The sequence below is a fragment of the Stigmatopora argus genome, chromosome 23 (assembly GCF_051989625.1).
Source record: "Stigmatopora argus isolate UIUO_Sarg chromosome 23, RoL_Sarg_1.0, whole genome shotgun sequence".
In the NCBI taxonomy this organism is placed as follows: Eukaryota; Metazoa; Chordata; class Actinopteri; order Syngnathiformes; family Syngnathidae; genus Stigmatopora; species Stigmatopora argus.
The window spans coordinates 3,536,081-3,552,532 of record NC_135409.1 but is presented as its reverse complement, the minus strand read 5'-3'; the positions used below and the strand labels follow the sequence as shown (position 1 = coordinate 3,552,532).

The 16,452-nt window shown below is 44.5% G+C and overlaps 2 protein-coding genes across 4 annotated transcripts; both read right to left on the bottom strand.

The window, feature by feature from the left end:
• Positions 1-3,774: 3,774 nt before the first annotated feature.
• On the bottom strand, positions 3,775-4,699 carry tnnt2c (troponin T2c, cardiac). The gene has a single exon (XM_077593937.1). The coding sequence runs from the start codon at positions 4,674-4,676 to the stop codon at positions 3,882-3,884; it is 795 nt and encodes a 264-aa protein (XP_077450063.1). The 5' UTR covers positions 4,677-4,699; the 3' UTR covers positions 3,775-3,881.
• Positions 4,700-8,241: 3,542 nt separating this feature from the next.
• Positions 8,242-14,941, bottom strand: syt10 (synaptotagmin X). Of its 3 annotated transcripts, XM_077593841.1 has the most exons (8): positions 14,561-14,941; positions 13,383-13,782; positions 11,369-11,930; positions 10,349-10,469; positions 10,038-10,209; positions 9,837-9,966; positions 9,567-9,639; positions 8,242-9,469 (listed from the first exon to the last, which is right to left on the bottom strand). In XM_077593841.1, the coding sequence occupies exons 1-7, from the start codon at positions 14,769-14,771 to the stop codon at positions 9,568-9,570; spliced, it is 1,668 nt and encodes a 555-aa protein (XP_077449967.1). In that variant the 5' UTR covers positions 14,772-14,941; the 3' UTR covers positions 8,242-9,469; position 9,567. The 3 variants fall into 3 exon arrangements, with proteins under 3 accessions (XP_077449967.1, XP_077449966.1, XP_077449968.1); XM_077593840.1 differs by having other exon boundaries at positions 8,242-9,639; XM_077593842.1 differs by having other exon boundaries at positions 8,242-9,639; positions 14,576-14,941.
• Between the last annotated feature and the right edge of the window lie 1,511 nt (positions 14,942-16,452).

The following is a 16,452-nucleotide window of genomic DNA, read 5'->3' as shown; positions in this document are numbered from 1 at the left end:
CATAACGACTTGGAAAGTCCAACAACGTCAATGCGGGTGGTCATTGACATCTGAGCATTTTGACATTCAAATTCAGATTTCTTTCTCTCTAACAAGTTTTGGTCTAATTCCAATCATAAAATAAATAATCAAACAGCGATCATTCTTTTTCTAACAAATTGACCATGTCGAAGGTGTTTGCGGTGTGATACACAGTCACGTCCTTAGTGTTGCCAGTCATAAACATCCAGTCCATTTGGACTGTCAACATTTGACTGTCTGAGAGAAGTGCCAAGTTTGCATTTAATCGGTCGTTAAGGCCGCACAAAAATGTGTTTGTGAGAAGGGGGGGGGAGGGAAAGAAGAAGAATCGGCAGCCGACATGTACCGACACGAAGGCCCGCCAAACAACCAGCCAGAAAAACATTACAAGCGATTGACTTGGCACATGAAGACATACCTTAACCTGACTCACACAAACACATCTGGGGGCGTGCACGTTCTGGATCAAGGCCCAAATTAAAAAGTACAAGTAGTGACAGTGTCCAATCCATAACACACACACACAAACACAAGCATGTCTACAGCAGGTTGTTTTTCATGTTTTGGGCACAACACTGATACCATCACCAGCAGTGGCCCGCATTGGGCCTGCACTACATTTGAGCTGCCACACCTGGATCACCGCCCGCATAAAAATATGTCCTGATAACATCCACGCATGCTGTGATCCAGAAAACTGTTTTATTAGAAGTAAACATTGAGTTCAAGGTACAAAGATTGTTTATTCGTTCCATTTGGTTAGCTAGTTTTGATGTACATTGGAGAGAATCAAAGTAACCCATAGGGTTGTTTTTGCCTTTGCTTGTTTTCACTACTGCTTTTCCCAGTAAAATTGTATACGTACAATACAATGAAGCATTCTTTGCGTTTCAAATGTTAAACTTTTAATGGAGTCAGATGACCTGGAATAAAGGTGAGTTGATGTAAAATACTAAGTAAAAATGTTACTCAATATTTGGTAAAAAATTTACACACTGTTTTATAGCATTGAGACCATGGGCATTGAGTTGGGAGGACAAACCACCTCGTGGAGCGCGGTAAGCAAGCCACCATCTTTTTCCACATTCAATATGGCGGGACAATATGGGCTTGGTTACGCCAATGTCGACACATCTGCGTAAATTATGCACATGCGCAGTATTTCACCCTTTTGAACAGTGTTTTTATGCTGACGGACGACTAGCACGAGGTAAGGCGTAGAGCAATTTACTGGGCTAAGTGCTTTTTTATCACGCTACTGGGAGATTTTTAGGACTCAATTGAGCTACAAACGCCAACAAATCTGTTAGTTTAATGCCAGGTTGAACACATCGTCGACAATTTAAGTTTGGGCTCCTTTTCCCCACCGTCTGTGTGCCGTATGTGACTAGTTAGCATTAGCGTCACGATGACGCTTCCTATTTCACTTACAAAGTATGTTGTCCCTTTTCTCTCCCTTATTGAGTCGTGTAGACTTAATTTAATCAAACAAAGCCGAGCTATCAACGGACAGTTTTCTGGGTAAAGGCTCACTCAAAAATGACATCCAGAGGCACGAATTAGTTCCTGGTGTGTTGTATGTAATGAAAGTTTTCACTGCGAGTGCTAGACACCCGTTTCCAATTTGTAAAAAAAAATAATGTATACAAAAATTGTTAAGCCAACTGTCTTCTAGCTGTTAACATCAGTCTGTATACTTTCTAATCGCCTTGTCTGGAAAAGGGAAATAGCACAGAGCACTCACTAACTTAATTTCATTCTTTATCTTGTTCGTTTATTACATTTCTGGTAAGATTTCTCTTTCCTTTAATAATTGTTTGGGAACTCCCAAATAGATTGGTTAAATCAAGTTTTCCCTGTTTAGCATCAAGATGCAGCTCTCCCCGCGTGCCCAGATAACTCACACCCATGAGGTTACAGGAGAGAAGACTGTGCCAGATCAAGGTAAAACTAGTTCAAAAAAAACACCTAAGCCTATCTATTGAATATCCAGTCTCTATATATGATAACTTTTGCTTTTGCTCATTGCAAGTTTTCCCTGTTTAGCTAACATCAAGATGCAGCTCTTCCTGGGTGCCTAGAACACTCATCACACCCTTGAGGTTACAGGAGAGGAGATTGGGCCAGATCAAGGTAAAACTAGTTTTAAAAAAAAACACCTAAGCCCATCTATTGAATCTTCAGTCTCTATTTATGCTAACTTTTGCTTTTTTGTTTGCATGCAACAGGACCGTGTGATCTTCCTCGGATGTTGCCCCTCTTGCATCGTGTGGTGTCTCTGAACTCTGGGGAATGCTGGCAGGCTTCTGGGAGGTTAATGTATTTCTTTATTGTAGAATATCCAAGTATTGATCCAAATTAAATAAAATCTTAAAACATCACATACATACATACACACACATACATACTACATACACACACTACATACACACACATACATACTACATACGCACACAAAATCCCAAGAAAAAGTTGACCACGGTCATTTTTGCAAGAAAATAGCCTTCAATCATTTAGGAAGTTTAGACAAGTTCCGGTGCCGTCTATGTACTGTAATTTGTAAAATTATATACACGTTGTCCTCCAGTGGTCAAACATATTTACTGCAAATTGTTTGGACTGATACTCCAGTATATTTTGGATTGCACAAAAAAACGTCTTGTACTACACAATACTAGCCTATAGAGGTCGTTCAAGGCTTTCCTTCCATTTTTTTCAATGTGCTGCGTAAGGTAATGTAGGTTCACAACTCATTTCAAAAGAATTCATTAAATGCATCTTGATTTGTAATTTATGTGATTTTTTAAAAATAAGCTGTTAGTCAGTGATTCTTTTTTTATGGAGAGAGGGATATTTTGTTCATTCATTCATTTTCTGAACCGCTTATCCTCACAGATTTAGTCCAAAAAGTATGGTCCATATTTAAGTTTCTGTTTTCCGATTTGAGCTTCTTTTCAAATCTTTGCGATCTTTAACACTCTTTCACGTTGTACAGTTTGTGATGCCCCATTGTTTGCATTCTCGTTACCCCTGAGACGCAAGGCATTATGGGATTGAGCAAGTAGTCAATGAACCCATATTCTAGCCCCATTAGATGAAATTTGCCAGGGATGTTTAGGGGGCTAAATGAATATTTTAGGGGGGCTGAAGACCCCCTAAAACAGGCCTAATCAAGCTCTAGAAATTGACCACCAAGACAACCTTACGCTAATGAATTTGCCTCCAGCTCGATTCATCAGCGTGCTCGCGGGATGCGCAGCAGGTCAGGGGAGATGAAGAGCATGCCTCCCATCAGCCACCTGTTGTGGCATTGACCGGTGAGGACCAGGCGTTCTCTGGAACGCGTGCTTAATGTGTGCTGTCTGTTTGGGACATTTTTCTTCTGCTCCCTTCCCATACCAAGCCTTCACCTTGGAGCCAGAGTGACAGATTGTACGCGGCGGTGGGCGGAGGTCTGACAGTATAGACTGACTGCCTCCATGGTCTCCATGGCGACCGGACGGCACAAAGCCACGTCCCGAAAGATGCTCGGGAAGGGTCCGGCACGGCTTCCGAGAGCGATTGGAAATGGTGCTATACTTCTGGGCGAGGTTTGCCTAAATGATTTTGAGATTTAACTCAGACGTCCAATCCGTTATGACCGGGAGTGGCCAAAACGACGTAGCGGCCTAGAGCGGACCTTCTGGTTTTGAGTTTGCCCCCAATGCAAAGAAAATAGTTGGGTTTGCTAACAAAAGCTAGCGACACACTGAGTACTGAAGAGCAACTTTAATATGCTTAGCACAATGACAGAGCGGTGGGACAAGATTGGCAAATTGAACTAGCTAATTCCGCTAAAAGGTCTTAGCGTTCGGTCTCGGTCATTTCCAGGAGCCGGACTTCCCCTTTGCGCTGCGAGAGGTTTTGGACACCTTGGAGCCCCGCTGGTGATCGCTGACACGGTTTCGCAGCACGTAGATTTCGTACTTCTGCCGTTTGAGCTTTTCGGCCAAGTCGAATTTGTCGGCGTGGAGGAGGCGCAGCCGCTCCCGCAGCTCCAGCGCCTTCTCGGACAGCTTCTCCCGACCGAGGTGGTCCACGTTGAGTGGCTTGCGGCGCTCCAGCAGGGCCTTTTTCTTTTCCTCGCGCGCCGTCAGCTTCTTGCTCTTCTTCTGCTCTGCCTTCTGCAGGTAGCCCCCGAAAGACTTGTTGGTGAAGATCTTCTTTTTCTTGGCCTCCTCCTCGGCGCGCATTTTGGCCGCCTCCTCCTCGCGCCGGAGCCGCTCTTCGGTCAAACGGGCCTGGCGCTCGCGCTCTCGCTCGGCCCGCTCCCGCTGCTGCTCGGCTCGGTCCGAGCGCCGGCGCTCGATGCGGTTGCGCAGGGCCAGCAGCTCCTCTTCCTCCTTCTGCCGGGTGGAGAAGTGGAGCTCGATGAGGCCCCGCAGATCGCCGAAGTCCTTCTCTAGGCGTTTGCGGTGGAGGTCGTCGAAATCCACCTTCTCGCCCTCTGGCAGCTTGGGCGGGGCTATGTTGGGCACATACGTGGTTTTGGGTCGCGGTCTGGAGCCTTCCTCGTGCTCCCGTTTGTCATCGTCTCCCACTTCTTCATCTTGGAACTCTTTCGCTTCTTCCTCATATTCTTCTTGTTCCTCTGGGATGTCCTCCATGTCTGACATTTCCAGGAAGTCAAAGAACCATCGACGCGGGCCGCCGTCTGAAGACTGATCGCCGGGTCGGGCTTTTAACGCTTTGCCGGGATCACGTGACGCAGCAGAATTCTTGTCAGGGGAGGTCCCGAGACAGATACGAGTGTCTATTTTTTTCCCCGCCTTTCCCGAAGATCCCCTGGCTAGGGTCCGACCCCACTGTGCTTCTCATTCCTTTGTCGGGACGGCAATAGAGCCTATTTCGGAGGCGCGACAGATGCGCTAAACAGCCAATAATATTAAAGCGTGTGGAAGGCTGTTAAGCCATGCCAGCGCTTGTAATGCCAAATAACATATGGTCAACCCATATAAACACTGAAGCCATTTGGCGGCCGCTGACGGCGTTGGATGCCTAAAGTCTGATATAGGCGAGGACAGGGCGAAGTGGAAAAGGGCCAAAATGTAGTAGTAGTAGTAGTCTCCGATTTTTTTTGCGCCAAATTTGAGCTGAATTTTCTTTGAGTCCAAAACATGGCGGGCTACCCAAAATGATCGGTACACGGTCGATTGGTCGCCGGTCTTTTGGTCGCCGATCTTTTGCTTGCCGGTCTTTTGGTCGCCCGGAAGGTGAGTGATAATTACCATTTAAATCATTGCTCAAATTCCCTAAATACAAACTCTTATACACTCACACGTCGGCTCAGTGAAACTGCTCATGGCCATTGTTGGCTTTTATTGATGCGTAGACGTGTTGTTTTACCTTGTTTTGTCGCCGGTCTTTTGGTCGTCGGTCTTTTGGTCGCCAGTCTTTTGGTCGCCCGTTGTTGCGGTCAGGGCGACCAAAAGACCGCGACCAAAAGACCGCGACCAAAAGACCGCGACCAAAAGACCGCGACCAAAAGACCGCGACCAAAAGACCGCGACCAAAAGACCGGCGACCAAAAGACAGCGACCATAAGACCGGCGACCAATCGACCGCACACACAATGATCAGGCAATCACTACCGGTCCAAATGATTGTGCGTATATCGCTGTCAACGAGTTCAGTTTGTGTTGATGAAGCCTAAGGCAAATCACGGTGGAATAATTCACCGCGATCTTAACCTTCCTTTATTTACGCCAGCTGTCCACAACTGGCCATTCATCCTTCCGTACGGACGTCCATTCGTCTGTCAACGTTTGCACGTCTCTGTCGCCACTTTGGAATGGAATTAAAATGCGCCCTCCATGGAGAAGGTTAGCCTGAGAAATAGCCCCGGCGCGACAACATTTAAAGGGTTCACTTTCAGCCGTCGGGTAAGGTCGTTTTTTGTTTTTTTTTTAACCCGGCGGATGGCTTTCATAGCTGAAGCTTCTGCAAGCGACTACTTTTTACGGGAAGATTCGCGGCGACCTCTCGAGAGCTGGATGTCAGACAAAGAGTGACAAAAGGGCAAAAGGACTCGGGCCTCGCGGGTTATTTGTGGAAAAGGACAAAAGGCACTTTTAAGAAGGATGATCTTACTAAGTGACAACAGGAACAGGTGCTCGCTCTTTATGGTGGCCGAGAATCCCAATCAAAATACTCCCTTTGCGATTGCTGCGTTCCATGAGAAGTCATAATGTGCGGACAAACTGGGCATTCAGCCAGACTCTGAATCACAATGTAAACATAAGCTAAATGAGTATCTATGTATGTATATATGTACTATACAACGGTGACAAAGACGAAACGACATACCGCAAGACAATGCGGCAGATTCGGTAATTTATTTCAAAATAGAGAAAACTGAAGAGATAAAACGCTAAACAAAATTTATTTTGACGTCTATGAATGTAAATTCAAGAAGAAGAAAAAACTATTTTGCATAAAATATGAAAAAACTCACTTTTGCCTGCCATTGCTCGCTCAGGGTGCTGCCATCTTACCTAGGATGACAAACTAGATTGCTACAGATACACTTCCTGGTTACACTGCTCACGTGACTTCCTTTTTCAATTTGTCCACGTGCAAGCAACACCCTTTCGGAATATGCAATGGCATGTGCAATCCAGCAGACGATCCTTTCGATTCATACAGTATCTAGAAAATACCGATGATTTTTCTTAAGATTTTCCCTTCAAAGTAACACATTTGTAGTCAAATTCAACGATTTTAAGGGAATTTAAAGGGTACAGCTCATACGCGGAGGCGGTTAATATGCGAGAAAAAAACAATAGTTCCAGAACTTGTTTCGTAACTGTGTAACGGGTGCGCGCGGGTAATGCTATGCTCGCATCGGTTGACGTTTATTTTACAATATGCAGCTGAATTGGAGCCATCATTCACTTTAATGAAGGTTCCATAAAATTGCACATTACGACCTTGATGACATAACGTAACTGTCCACTCCGTTATCCCCCAAACGCCAATTGTCCTCAGAATCGGAGCGCCGGCTACCGACTCGCCATTAGCGACGTGACTTTTGACCTGCTGCTTGTGCGATGGACAGCGTCCGCGTAATGAGAAAAACTGGATGGTGCAAATCCCCCCATTTTATGCCTTTTATGAATATTTACACTATTATTTTTCAAAAAGTACTGGATGTACATTGTCAAGAAACAAGACAAGAAAAGTACATGAACCCTTTGGAATTTCTGGTATTTCCGTATCCCAGAATAATAATAATTATTATATTTGGCATAACGTGTGGGTAAAAGTTCGCAAAAGAACACCTTTATGTTCAACAGCGTTCTGGGACAACATTCTTTGGACAGATGAAAAAATAATGGAGTTATTTGGATGGAACATACATATGTGTGTAGGAAAAGTGGCACAGCACACCAGCATTAAAACATAAGCCCAACTTTAAAATATGGTGAAGGAAGCATCATGGTTTGGGGTTGTTTTGCAGCCTCAGGGCCTGGACGGATTACCGTCATCAATGAAAAAATGGTCTCCAAAATGGAGCAAGCTATTTAGCGGAAGAACATAAGACCATTGGTCCACCAGCTGAAGCTCAAACAAGGATTGCTGATGAACCCCAAACATATAAATAAATCAACAATTTATATATATTGCAGCAGCATTTTTTGGAAATTCAAGAAGAAAACTCTGGAAAACGGTGACTAATGCTGCAGCTGGATTGTTAACGTTAGCCCAGGGATAAAGCCTGCCTGTCTGCCTTTTAAAGTCAAATTACAATTATTAGCGAACCGGGTAATTAGGACATCCTAAGTAGGCTTCTACAAGGGTTCGTTGACATTGGAATCGTCTCCTATTTGTGCACATCTATGCCGATATTAAAAGTCTCAATTTAAAAATCTAGTGCTCGATCATTTGTGTTTTCTTCCTGCGTGGCCCTTAAAAGGATGGATTTGTTTTTCATTTATCCATCTTAAAAGCATGTGTACGTTCTTGCGACATTTAACAGTGCGGTAATGCAAACCATGAACATGATAATAAAACCATATCCTTGTTCATTTTTTTTCCGTCAGATGCAAACAAAAGGGGGTGACGAAAACAGACAATACTTTTTTCTATTTTACTCGTGAGGCTGCAAACGGTTTTCGGAATGAGACGTGCTCAAAACAACACCAAAAAAAGCCTCGATCATTTGCACATGATGTCGCTTTATTTGGTTAAAACGCCTATGAAATTGACACAATAATGATATTCAAAATTTGGACTTTGAATTACAAAAGTTATCACAACTGTTCAATACATGACGTGACGTCGTTTGTACAGAACCCAAGAGGAACGTGACTCCACTGTCACCAAACAATACAAATACATAGACTTTTTATTATCTACCAGCACGATAACATTTTTCCTTTCATAAAACATGAGGCATGCTACAAAGAAAATATTGAGTTTTACCAAGAACGGCAGTGCAGAAGAAAGCGTCCTTGTACCATGTGCTTGTAATACTTTCATAACAGTACATAGCCTTTTTTATTGTTAAAACTGACAAGACACTTATTGTAGATGCATCAACACTTGTATGGCTTTGTGTGAAAATGTACATATTCATTTCGTTTCCAAACTAAAAGAAGACGAAAATGTTACTATTTTTGATTATTTCTGCAATTGGAAAAATTCTAACCAAACTAAAAAAAAAAAGTGAATGGATATATTTGTGAAGCTAGCAATCTAGCTCAGTGCTATTTTGTTAGCACCGCATTGCTCCACACGAGGGAGTCGCAAAAGTTAGTTGAAACCGACGACAAATGGCACAAGTTGATCAAAACGAAAAACAAAGACACCAATCTTGAATACTATCCTAACCATCATTAGTGAAGCAACCTGGACCAAAAACGTTGGATGCAGTCATTGTTTTTTGTAACTTTTTTTTTGTCCGGTAGGTTTTTTTTGCACGTTAGACTGATAAACATTGCCTATTCAATAAACTCTTTAAATTTCATCCACAATGAAACATCCATTGATAATTGACTTTACTGTACACCTGTATTATTTACTATATAGACTTTTTATTCGAATGTGCAACCACAGCACAACAGTAGTTTGACATTGATCATAATCTCAGTATTTAAATACAGGAAAAAGCCGTTACGTTACATGTAGTAAATCATGTTTTTTCCTTTTTCTATACATACGGTATGTCTGCTACATTTAACTGCCATATTTGCGCTAAGTATTTCAATATGGGATCTGCTTTTGTTGACTGATGCATACTCTGAGATATTAACCCAGCCCTTGTGCATTCAGTTTTTGCTAAAATATTCATACCCTGTCAAATTTCCAGGGGTGTCAAAAGTGCGACCCGCGGGCCAGAAGTGGCCCGGTAGCGGGTCCGATACGCCCGGCTGGTTTGTTCCGACGGACACTTTGTAGCTCAGTCTTACTGTACAGATATGATTAAATGCTTTAATTTTTTTTTTTTCGGCATGGGCGCCGCAAAACCAGATGTTTCCAACTTGACGTATTGGTATTGGTGCTACCTTATGGCGTCAGGGGAGGTTTGGGTGACGTACACGAGACTTGACTCTCGAAGCTCGCACCCCTTCCGGGCCACTAAAGGATACAGTAACGCCAAACACAGTCTACGGTTTAGATCCAATTCATTTATAAACTATTGAACGTTCACGGGACGTCCGATCCTTTTCGACCGAGAGGGGCGGACCGACGGATGTGGAAACGGATTGGACGTCCGGCGTCGTCGACGGCGGCCGATGAGTTCGACGAGCGCCCCGTCAAGGGTTAAAGCCTACCTCTCCCAGAGCGTGCCAGTGGGTAATGGGCTTCCGTGGGTAAGCCAGCATCTCGTTCCAGTGATCCCGTCCGAGGCCCTCGGCGTCCGGCCCGGCGCGACAAACGCCAATCACCTCGTTATGTCCCACCCTGTCGGCGAAATGCGTTTGCCGCGGGATCGAAAGTCGCCGCGCACGTAGACGCGGTGGTCGTAGGCTCACCGATCGTAATCCATGACCAGGATGGAGAGGCTGACTTGTTCCACGTTTTCCGGGGGTATGTCAAAGATGATGGCCTCGTTGTACACGGGGTTGAGTGTGCTTTTCTTGATGCTTGTTTTCCTCTTCTTCAGCCTGCGTCCCTCACAGATCAGGTGGACTTTTACATACGGATCTGAAAGACCAAGCGGTCGGCGTGTTTTCCATAACTGTTGTGTATTTTAGCGTCTATCTTCCAAGTTGGCGATTTGAAGTGGCGACCTGCTGCCGATTTGCTACCCTGTGAGCGAGTGCCTTTTGATGGGCGGCCATACCTGAGGAGCCTGTGATGTCCATGGCTTTGAGGTTTCGGCATTTGATGACCGTCAGAGTCATCCTCCCCGCCGTGGGGAGGTAGCACAGCGAGTACATGATCTCCCCTAAATCAACAGTCTCCTAATGGGAGAGAACGAAGACTTGGTTATGAAACGAGTGATCGTAGCGGGTAGACAGTCATCTAGACTTGATGATGTAACTTTTCAAACTCAAAAAGACATTTTTATCCAGTGGAGACCGCTGCGAGTGTAGCGGTGTGACAGAATCAGAGTTTATAGCGAGATGGAAAGGGCAAAATAACGAGGCTTTTGCATCGCTTGGGCAAAATAATGAGATTTTGCATCGCTTGTATTAATAGTGCTGCTCCCAAAGACATTGATTTCATTCTTGGAGTAAAATGGTTTAACATGCCTTGCCTTTCTAAGTGTCAGTTGTTTGGATCATCAAATGTTTTAGGTTTTGTGATTGTGGGCTTTGTTGCTATAATTGCATTCATAAAAAAGAGTTTTTTGAAACGTGGGCGTGATTCAGCGTATATAATGTCTTTCAATTACCCCTTGTGAAGGATGTCTGGGACCCACTTCACAGCAGCTATAAATAATTGTTTTTATTCACTCGCCAGGAGATTGACCATTCTCCCCAGGAATCTGCGATTGCGTGATTCAAAGAAGATTTTGAGGAACAAAGGGTTACATTTTAACGAATGTTAGTTGTTGCGGTTAAGACCTTAAATTTATTTTTATTTTTCAGCAGTAAAGTAGCAAATAGATTAGTTGGGTTTGTTTTATTCAATGGATTGGTTTGCACTCTCCAAGTTCTCGCTGCATGGTGTAGACCTGTGTTTTCAATATCTACACCAAACAGAATTGGGAAAACTTGCTTCGGAATTGTTCTTTTATTGTTGTCGTTTGTTTTATCGCTCAGGGAAAATTAAGTTCAAGATGTGGAATTAGGTTTGCTCTCCACAGAACAGGATTGTCGAGGCTTTTTTTTTCTCCCAGAGGGACAAAATAACTCACCGTGGTGGCGGCATGGATATCTTTCCAGACCACTGCCTCGCGAGAAAGGTCAGAGAGCTCGAAAAGGTTGTCCACCACCACTTGGCCGATCATGTCGTGGCTCGTGAAACGGTCAAAGTCGTAGATGCTCAGGTGCAGCTTGCGATTGCAGAGCTCGTCGTAACCCACGGGGAAGCGGAAGCTTTCATCAAAGGTGGGATTGAGGTTTTTGCGCTGGACCCGCGTCTGGAACTTTTTCTTCCTCTCAGGCAGAAGATAGATCTTCACGTAAGGGTCCGAGGTCCCCGTGAAGTCTTTGGCGGGCAGATCCACGCCTTTGAGGATCTTCACTACCAGCGCCCGCTCCTCGTAGTCGTAACGCAGCGAAAAGCTAAGTTTGCCGCAAGTCTCAACGGGTTCTCTGGGCTCGCCGTCCGAGTCCACGGACTTCTGCTTGTAAAGTTCCGGTTTGATTCTGCCGATGCTGGCCGTGGAGGATTGTCGGAAAGGCACGGCGTCCATGCTCAAGTCGAAGCTGTTGACGTTCATCTGCCGTGGCAGGTGTCGGCGGAATGAGTTGTGCCTGTGGAAAAATCCATATTTCAGTTTTCTTTCATTTTACTCCTTGTTCACATTTCATGGATTCAAATGTTATTTCTTCATACACAATATATTGAAGTCGTGAATGAACATTTTCTTAAATCCCATTTTGATTCACCTCAACGACATTTCTTTACTAATTGTTCATAGTTTGGCCGACTAAAATGTAATGTCCCCCATGACAGATTTTTTGGACTTATATACGTACAGTCGTACCTCTACTTACGAAATTAATTGGATGCAGAACTTTTTTTCTAAGTCGAATATTTCGTAAGCAGAGCAGTTCATATGTAAATACTCTAATTTGTTCCACGGTTCCCACAGAACTACCAACGAAACCCTTAAAAATTCAGCAAGATGTCCCAAAAATGAGAGAAAATGATCACAAAAAGATTTAATAAGCCATTAAAATGTAAAATCTATTCAGTTGAAGTGCATGTGCACAAATGTCTGGAAGCTAACGTTAGGCAAGCATAAGTTTAAGCATACAACGGCGGTCAAAGAAACACGGAGGGTTGTTGTGAGAGAGCCAATGAGAGCCTGATAGAGTGAAGGGAAATTTTCATCTGCGAAAATTTCAAAATAAAATAACGGATATAGAAAATGTATTAAAGTTTTCGTAACTTGGATCTTTGAGGCACTCATTTGCATCTCAAAAGGTTTCGTAACCTGAACATTTTGTACCCAGCGGCATTCGTAAGTAGAGGTATGACTGTATTGTGGTTTTCTTGTCACAACTATAGTTAAATGACACGCGGTACGGCTATTTCCTAACCATTCTAACTATAAACGCCTCACTGTTTGAGTGGGAGTCAAACTAGCACTTTTAAAAATACAAATTAAAAGCACGAGCAAACTGTCAGACAAAGGTTTACGCATTTTTAATGTTCCTCCCTGGCCTGGTCATCGAACAAAGAGGCGTTTAAGCGTACTCGTAAAGTTTAAAAACAGCCCAAATAAAAGTGCGGCCTCTAAGCGAGGTTTCCTATCGGAGATTGATGAATCTTTAAGTTTATGACAGAAATCACCGCCTGCTCATTGGCATTTAATTAGTGATCCTGAGCGGGTCCACATGCGTGTGCACAGCTGTCTGCTCGCCACGTCTTTGGGCAGCCCACGGCAATGCTAATTATGGGCATTGGCCTTGAAATGCCATCCTGGAAAACAAAGGCAAAGTGTGGCGTGATTGTTTAATTACTGGGCTGGCTTGCAGGCGTTGCCATGGCAGCTGGGTTCACACGTACAGCAGATAGTAGTTTCCCAGGACTGCGCGACATCACTTTTAGCCTGGAGTTGGGTTTTTTGTTTTTTTTTACACACAGCGAGAGATATAATCCCCACAAGAAGATGTAAAGGTCAGCGTGACTGTGACAAAAAACGGCCCGCGGACGACACAGGTCGACGTGTGAACGTGACCCGATCGGACAGGAGCTACCTCGAGGACGACGTCGGCTCAGTGGTCTGTCTCTGGATCTTGGCCTGGCGGCTCGGCTTCTCCCTCAGGGTGGTCTGCACTTCTGCGGGGATGTCCGGGGACGTCTGGCTGATCTTCATGGCCGCCTCCAGGAGCTTGACCGAGCTCCTGCCGTTCGCCTTGGCCTCGGGCGACCGCTTCTTCTTTTCCTCCACCGCCGATATCTTATCGGGCAGGGGCGGCGAATGGCGGGCCGGCGAGTCGGGAAAGGCGACGCGGAGAGCGCCATGTCCTCCGTTGACGGTCATCGCCTTGCTCCTCCAGAAAGGCCAGCACAGCTTCCAAAAGACAAAAAGCGACACCACCAGCAAGGCAAGGCCGCAAAAGCCCACCACCACAGCCAGGAGACTGATGGAGATGTCTGTGGAGAAAGTCATTTCACTGCCGTTGCCGGCGACGGATGTTCCATCGCATGAAAATCTATCTATTTTTTCACTTGTAGCCGTCCATCCATTGGGAGGGTCGGCAGCGTATGAATGTGAGGTAGCAAGATTGTCAAATATCAGCCATTCAGATAAGCTGTTTTTCCCACAAGTGAGGCTCGTGAGTTTCTGGTGTTAAACTTCACACTTGAGTTGTTGTTTCTTATCACAAATGCGGCGTTTCATTTCTAATTGTTAGCCGTTTGCACATTTCCATCTATATCGAATATGTCAGGCTGGTTCAGAAATATTTGCCCGCCCAGATTACATTTTGGCCTCCAGTTGACCCATAGATGACACTTTACCCAATGAGATTTCTGCAGAAACAAGACAACGCATTGGTGAAAAGGTGTCCTCATTATAGGTCGGAACGAAAACCCGCACCCACTATGGTTTGCCCACCTGACCTAGTATCTGGGTGCCCGTGGGAAACCTCGAGAATGACTACAATTTTGGATTTTACGGTTTAAAGCAGGGGATCTCCCTCCTCTACCACACCTTAATCCGATAATCAACTCTTGAGAAAGCTGTCCAAGATCTTGGTAGTTATTCTGATTAATGGACAGGAGTTGGTGACGGCTGCTTTAAAGACAATATCTGCCTGGAAAAAGCACGTTAAAACGGTCTGGATTGCCAGGATTGTCTTAGTCATTTCGATGCATGCACAGCTGAAGTTGCCAGAAGAAAAAAAAGGGTTATGACTTTATGGCCATTTACCTGCATGTCCTTTACCTGGTATGCTGCTGCTCTCCAGGGGGAAAATATCGGAGCATTTCTCCAGGTCCACGTGTCCTGTCAGGCAAAGGTCCGTGACGATCTGCAGAGCCCTCTGGCACAGCGTGATGCCATCTCCGCTCCGGACGCTAACGTCTCTCCGGTTAAGCCATTGCATGCCGGAGGAGGACGAGCCCGGGCGCCCGGGGTTCATCTGGCCCGCCGGTCACAGGGAAGTCTCGCGGCAGAGGCGGGTGATGGCACCGTCGGCGTCCATTCTGAGAGATGATGCACTCATGCTAGGGCTTTTGAGGCGAGTGAGCGCAACAGGCGAAAGCGCGCAGAGCTTGCAGCTTCCACACGCCTTAAGTGTGTGTGTGTGTAAGTGAGGCGGACCTGTTGCACACTCGGAGAACTCCCCCTACTTTATGTGGGACCACCCACTCCTCTCGGGAATGTAGCGCGGAGAGATTGTTGGTGATGCCATTCTTATCGGAACATACAGTCCTACCTCTACTTACGAATGTTTCAACATACAAATTTTTCGGGTTATGAAACTCTTTGATATGTAAATTATAAACTGTCCAAGTTTAGGACAATCCATTTTGACAGGGAGGTGCAAATAAAAAAGGTATTTCAGTCAATTTGTAATTTCATAAAATGTAATTATGCTTTTTCCCAACCTTTATTTCAAAAATATATGGTCTACTTAAATTTTAATTAGAAAATCTAAGCAAGCCATATTGATGGAATGAAAATATTTAGTCCAAATATGCTCTTGTGTAGTTCATATTCCTATGACCAAGATTCATACATAACAGATTTCGTATTTTTACACATTCATCATATAGCATAGCTAATAGAATGATGCTGACACGTGCAGGAATGGTAAATGGTAAATAAGTAAGTATTGGAAAATGACAGCATTGATGGTGAAAATCAACCCAGCGGCAATGTACTTGCTGTTCTATTTTTGTCATTAAACTTGAGTAAACAGAAAAGAACAGACTGGACGCACCATGGTTACTGCCTCCTCAGAAGGTCACTACCTGCAGCAGGAAAGAAAATCCCTTTTTGCATTGGCTGAGGACATTTTTTCCCTCTGTAGCTGCTGTAAATCTTTCTTTCCTAAAAGGCAGACTACCCCAGATTGGTCGCCAGTCAGCCATAGGGCGCACAGAGGGTCAGATAACCATCCACAGAAAGAACAAGGCCGCGCCGCTCTGCTGATCTCACTTGGACTACTTATTTATTGATGATGTATTTGTCTGTTTGTTTGTTGTTATTTGTGCACTTTGTGTTGAAAGCTGTAAATCTCATTATTCTCGTGTAATGAGATAAATTCTTCAAGAACGGGTGCCATCTAACTCCACAGGCTGAAATTTTCTCAGGTCTTGCATGATTATGGATCAGAAGTCCTTGTTAAAAAAACATTAGCGCATATCCCTTGCCTCTACTTGAACCCTGAGAGGAGTTTGATTTGACTTAATTGCCAAAGCGAAATCTCCCGGCGCCAGCCACGCAGGTGTCTCCAAAGGCTCCGTCTCCTTGGCGACACACGCAGAATTGTTTGTTAAGCGTCTGCTCGAGTCCACGCCGCCGCTGTTGCTTTTTCGGTAGAGAGAAAAAGAAAATCCCGCCTGGCGTGCACTTATCTGAAAAATCACTTCATAAGCAAGAGAGTAATTGTACTTTTTCAAACAACAAATACATTCAAACTCATTTCCCTTTGCGTAAAAGGTTATCGTTGATAATTGCGTCTCTCCTTGGAGTGATTTTAAGGGTAATCCTAATTATGCTGCGGTAGTTTAGACGCCTCCTGTTGCTATGGATACAGTAATTAATACCACTTGTAACCTCTCGACCTGCTGTCAGAAAAGTACACTTTAATTACA